The sequence below is a fragment of the Mercenaria mercenaria genome, chromosome 10 (assembly GCF_021730395.1).
Source record: "Mercenaria mercenaria strain notata chromosome 10, MADL_Memer_1, whole genome shotgun sequence".
Taxonomy (NCBI): Eukaryota; Metazoa; Mollusca; class Bivalvia; order Venerida; family Veneridae; genus Mercenaria; species Mercenaria mercenaria.
In genome coordinates, this window is record NC_069370.1 from 61,039,857 (window position 1) to 61,046,438 (window position 6,582).

At 36.1% G+C, this 6,582-nt stretch overlaps 1 protein-coding gene across 1 annotated transcript; it reads left to right on the plus strand.

Annotated features, from left to right (window-relative positions):
• Positions 1-1,792: 1,792 nt before the first annotated feature.
• On the plus strand, positions 1,793-2,377 carry LOC128546432 (uncharacterized). The gene has a single exon (XM_053516946.1). The coding sequence runs from the start codon at positions 1,793-1,795 to the stop codon at positions 2,375-2,377; it is 585 nt and encodes a 194-aa protein (XP_053372921.1).
• Positions 2,378-6,582: the final 4,205 nt, after the last annotated feature.

Sequence of the window (6,582 nt, forward strand, 5' to 3'; positions counted from 1 at the left end):
CACGCCCTTTCTCTGTTAAAGTTCTCTTTCGGCTAAGGTCGTCATCCATTTCCTCCATTTCACTGTTTATAATTTGTCAATGTTGTACTGGCTGGTAAATGTTCAAATATCAAGACAAATTGACAATGCGTAACTGTTTCAAGATGATCTTTATTACATCATGTTGCATGGTGTTATGTCCAGTTCGTTATGTTACGATTGACAAATTATAGTACATGTATTTGAACCTTTTCAGTACAAAAAAAAACGAACAATTTTCCAGAAAAAATACTCTGGAAACATGGCTAAACTGCTAACGAAAATCAAAGCAACATTATCGTTGTCGTCTAACAAAACGGCTAAATGCCGGTAAGTACCGACCATTACGAGTGGCACTTACAGTCTGCATTTATCAGACAGCTAAAGACATTATGTTCAGGTGATTTCCATTAATTAACATTACATTTCCTGATAAAAAAATTGGCTGCTTACAACATGAATCCCTCTTAGTTAAAATTACCATCTCTTTTTTTTTATGTGTCAGTCGCGGATCTTGTACAAGTTATTAAGATATATAATTCTTCTTAGATACATTATTTTTTTAGGGTTTGCTCAAAGGAGTTCAAAGCTTTATTTTGAAAAATAAAAGGTACTGACCTTCAGATCGTATGCCTACAGCAACAACACAATTTTTTTTAGGAAATTACTGCTATATTTCTGAAGACGTTGTTACTTGTTTACTGACAAGTTATATGTTTATGCAAACACGTGCGGATAAGTTGTTTTACTAGTAAAACGTTTGTTGCGGGGTAAAAAGGTAAACTGCCTTAATTGTAAAGCTTTTAGGAAAGGAAAGTTTTCATTGCCGAGGCAACCCGAATTCGATTCACGACTCAGACATGTTTGGTTGAGTATGTTTTGATAATTAAGAACTCGATTAGAATGAATCTGTTATGAGCGGTTATAAAATGTGCAACAGTTCTCACGCCCCTAGCACCCCCCCCCCCCAAACCCGCCACCACTGGCACCTGCTGAAATTAAATTCTATTTATAACGAACAAGGACATTGAATGGACTCCATAATCCACAAGGAAAACATATGATATCCACAAATTATATCTTTGACATACAGAAAACGCAACCAAGGAAAAACGTAATCAAATGTTCAACACCCCTCACGCCCCATAACAGCAGCTTAAAAGCGAAACTCTGTGTACAGATACATTTAATAAATTACGAGTCCAAATACGGTGATACTTTTCTTTATGGCTATTATTTAATACGCATCTGAACGAAGGATTTCATACGAAAGAAAATCTCTGTTTGAGATAAATTATTTGGATGCACATTTGCCTGTTTTGTGTGGTTTCCTTTTCAAGTGCAAGACAGTAACGTTTGACGCTTTGACGTAATAATTGTGAGGGGTTAATAGTAATTATGTTGCATATCATCATAAAGTTTCAGTCTTCTTTGTTTCATAGGAAAATAAATCAGATCGAGTTAGAATTTAATGTTTTTTGGAAAACACTTTTAGTTATTGTTTATAGATCATATTAACGTTCTTTATCTTAATGCAGACTGAAATAAGACTATTACTATCATTTTGAAAGAGGAAAATGCTCATTTTATATGACTTACATCATCAGTAATTGTTTTTTATATTGTATCAATTCTTGCAATGAATGTATGACTGCATAAAATACTACAGTTGGCTCTATGCTGTCTTGATTATAATATAAAATCAAACTGCATGTATAAAGTTTATCATGCGCGAATCTTTATTATCAGAGTTCGGCATAGGGCGGTGCTATGTATGGGTGGAGTTAATCCGCGTAGGGCGGTGCTATGTATTGGTGGAGTTAATCCGCATAGGGCGGTGCTAGGTATGTGTGGAGTTAATCCGCATAGGGCGGTGCTAGGTATGGGTGGAGGTAATCCGCATAGGGCGGTGCTAGGTATGTGTGGAATTAATCCGCATAGGGCGGTGCTATGTACGGGTGGAGTTAATCCGCATAGGGCGGCGCTAGGTATGGGTGGAGTTAATCCCCATAGGGCGGTGCTAGGTATTGGTGGAGTTAATCCGCATAGGGCGGTGCTAGGTATGTGTGGAGTTAATCCGCATAGGGCGGTGCTAGGTATGGGTGGAGTTAATCCGCATAGGGCGGTGCTAGGTATGTGTGGAGTAAATCCGCATAAGGCGTTGCTATGTATGTGTGGAGTTAATCCGCATAGGGCGGTGCTAGGTATGGGTGGAGTTAATCCGCATAGGGCGGTGCTAGGTATTGGTGGAGTTAATCCGCATAGGGCGGTGCTAGGTATGTTCGGAGTTAAGTTAGTGACAATCTCAATTAAACCGGGTCTTATTGTTTTTGATGTTTGGTTGCATTTTACGCTTTAAAGGGTCTTTTTAAAAATATGTCTATTTGACCGCATAATGGGACTTAGGCTTCTTCATGTTTCTTAGAGGTTAATTGAAATATAGCGGTGGATTTATTTGAAACTTTTATAGTTTCAAACAATGATTTTTTTCATTTTATAATTTTCACTGGTAGAGAATGAAAATCGATTTTAAATTCTTTTCAAAATATACATCAGTAAAGCAACAGATGTATATTAATACCTATAAAAACAAAAAAGAAATCTTAAAAATCTGAAAAAAGTACTCTCAAGTTTTTCTAACATATTCATGGCTGTGTTATGACTTTGAGTATGACCGATGCGGGTAATATGGGAATAGTTTTGTTAAAACTATTGAAAAGGCATGAAACAAAACTGAAATTTGTTTACTTTACATGTGAAAATATCTCGAACTTGTGAATACCAGTTTCACATTTTCACTCATGACTGCGCCAGTCACTTGGCGAAAGGTATTTCTTTTCTACACTGAAACAAACAAATATCCTGAAAATGTCGTATATTGAAGCCATCAAACATTGGTCATCATTATTAAGACTTATAATAAAAAACAAAGAAAAACATCAAACAGGGAACGCCACGCACCAAAAACGTAGCCTCCTCAAAACGAAACCCCCAGCACGCAGACGCGTGCACCACACACACACACACACACACACCCAAAGCCAACACATAAGGACAAAACGAACAACACACACGCACACAAAGCCAACACATAAGACGAAACGAACAGACAAAGGAACACAGTGGGGCACCGCCTTGGAACGGTCAGTGGCAAAAACACCACTGGGGAGCTTAAACCGGTTTATGGTGCACCTAACCTCACTCTTACCCCCACCATGTTCCAAAGACATGGGACAGTGTAAATAAAAGTAATCCCCTCCAGGTGAATCTCTTACACACGTAATGGAAACAAAAAGGCATGGCATGTAAAACACAAAAATGCTCGTGTATAAATATATAAAAAACAAACCTTAAGAACCAAAAACGTATGTACTCAATGCCTTTTCAGAAGACAGAGCAACAAGAGAAACACCCTTAAGGGCCCGACGAAACAGGCCAGAAGACAAATATCAAAACAGTTCAGGCCTGGTAGGATTTAAAAACTGCTTATCATAGAGTCCTCCCCCTCTTCCGTCAGACGCAATCAAAGAGGGAAGCGTAGTGTCCAACTGTAAACGGGTTGAACACTAAACATGCGGTATGTCTCAAAACAGTTGGGTCGTAACCTCTTTTAATAAAACGTTTGATAATCTTTCCAAATACATTTGGAAAATTACCGTGACCCAAGATCTTACGAAGTTTGTAAACAACATCCCCATAAAAAACGGGTTTAGAAATACCTTCTCGCAGAAGTGTCTTTAAATTACTATTGAATTTTAAAACTAAATCAGAATTACGATAATAAAATTTAGCAAAATATTTACGCAATTTGTAATAACGGTAGCCTTGCTGAAGAAGTTTACCTGTAATATATTGATTACGTTCATTGAAATGCTTGACATGACTGCACGCTCTGGCAAACCAAATTAATTGAGAAATATATACCCCATAAGATGTAGCCTGAGGTACATCCCCATCCAAATGGGGAAAATTTACAATACTAAAATTAAAATCATCCCTCTTGTCATAAATTTTGATATGTATAAAATTGTCATAAATAGAGAGATGTAAATCTAAAAAAGAAGCATCAGTATCCGAATTGTTAGTTTTAATTAACTGAAGCTCCCTAGGATAAATAGTACCCACCAATTGACAAAAAAACGGATTATCCATATTAAGAATATCATCTAGATAGCGTGATGTATTATTAAATGCCGTTATAATATCTGCCTGCGTATCTGGAGAGAGGCTCAACATAAAGTCTCTTTCATAACAATATAAAAACAAATCTGCGACAAGGGGTGCACAATAAGAATGATCTATATAAACCAGTATCTGCTAAGTACTTGACACACTTTGCTTTTGATTTGCAAAGCACTTCAAGCAGTTTTATATGTGTTATAGGAATTAACGACCAATGGCTTTGTAACTGCAAAACAGATTTGTTGATGAAAGCTAGGGACACTGCATGTGTTATATAAAACTTCCACTGTTCTGCTCGATATATTTTGTTTAAAATAACGTTTATCTTTGTGACCTTAAAGGTAGGATAAACTGTCGAAGTCTGAACGATATAAACTCGTGCCTTAAGCTTTTATTTGTTTCAGCTACATCTGACTCGGAGCTTTTCGAGCGATTTAGCTATTTCGTCTTGCTTCAAGAGACCAGTACCTACCCGTTCCTGCGACAGATATAATGTGCGTAGATAGTATGGCTTTCCTTAAATTAAGGTAGTTCTGCACGTTCGAATAAAAAAAAAACAATGTAGAATTTGACTAAAATAGAAGGATTGGAAACTCCACAAGTCGCTCAACACGACAAAACGAAACTGTTGCAGGCTCCTTCAGTTTTCAAAACTTCAGAATATACTTAGAAAATTCAACTGGGTGGTAGGCTTGATTTTCTTATAGACTAATTTGAAAAAAAAAGGCCAGTAAACAAGATTTCATATTGTGAGTCCATTGGAAAATCACATTTTTTTTTACGTTTTCGCGATAGGTCCCGTGTTTTTGTTTTAGATATTTACCAATGTATAAAGAGATCGGCACATTGCAAGCGGATTTTAAAGGCACTGACCTCAAGATAGTACGACAACAAATATAAGGTGAAAATAGATATCAGGAAATTATTGCTATATTTCTTAAGAAGGCTATTAAACTAATCATATGAACATTTGTTGCTTTTACTTTTTTTTTTCACTATTCAAAATTGAAAAACGTTTGTAACGGGGAACCAGAGGTAAACTGCCTTAATTATAAAGATTTATATTTAACGGTCACTAAGTATCCATCGTGATGCACATGGCTGTGACGGTTGGAAAGGCCTTTTTTGTCGAGTCGGCCCGGGTTCAATTCCCTAATCAAAAATATTTTTCTCTTGAATTCGCTTTTTATATGAAAGTTTTGAAACCAAAACTCAAGTTATAATATTCATATTATGACTTAAATTTTAAAGAAAAATCAATTTAAGTCAGACTCTCTAGAGTGCCTATAAGATATCTTTATTTGGAATTATTAAACGTGTAAAACGTTTTAACATCATATTCTATCTTTAGGAAAATAGTTACGTTGTCTTTTAGGGATTGTCATTTATTCATAATTCCATATATTTTGACCAGGCTTTATTTAAGAAATGATATATCCAAAACAGTGATTTGTCATTCAATAAAATCATTGTTTGGTGTTTAGATGGGAAGGAATTATATCACGAGGGCGCAGTTTGAGATATATTATTTCGATTCTAACACGTTATCAAGGATTATTATGTACGTCCTTGACGATATCCATCAAATATTTGCCTGATTTCTGTTGATTTCTTTTCCAGCGCGCCGCTATGCCGTCTAACACTATGACGTAATAGTTGTGACGTCGGTATTGTTGAATATTCTAATATGCTTGTCTCTGTGAAAACACTCTTACGCTAGAATGACGTCAGGTTAACGTGCGGTGACGTCAAAGTTTCTGTTGCTACAAAGAAAGAGCGCTTCTATATTTCATCTACTGTTTTAGATTAAGAGCATATTAGAATCGAAATAATCTATAGCAAAACCGTATTTTAACACTATTTATACACTCGGACGGTAATACGTCGCACAAATAATTTCACTCGGGCTGCGCCCTCGTGATAATATTACGCCCGACGTATGACTGCCCATCGTGCATAAATAATTTTCTGCTTTCTTTGTTAAATAGGAAAACAAATCGGGTCGTGTTAGATTCAACGTTTTCCGGATTAGTGACGTTACGTCATTACTTCCGGGTTATCAAACAAAAGAACAGTAGGTTGAGCGAGCTTTAAATGTATTAGGTCTGTCTCATTTAGAGTTTTCATATATTCACGAAGACGTAACATTTTTAAAATACGTTTGTTAAGACGGTCTTTCGGAAATACAAAATGTAATTACATCTCATTCCACTGTTTCAAAGATAAATCGTGCTGAGTGGCAATACGTTTCGTGTGAAAGAAAATAAAGTTATTAATAATCTCGGAAATAAGAGACAGATGTTTATAGATTATCAATACATTTGTAAAGATTTAATGCTCATGCATACTTGTCGGCTTTGCATTTAAATGCATGTCGTAAAT

What these genes read in the sequence shown, in the direction of transcription:
- LOC128546432 (XM_053516946.1), top strand. Translation starts at nt 1,793, where the DNA reads ATGGGTGGAGTTAATCCGCGTAGGGCGGTGCTATGTATTGGTGGAGTT.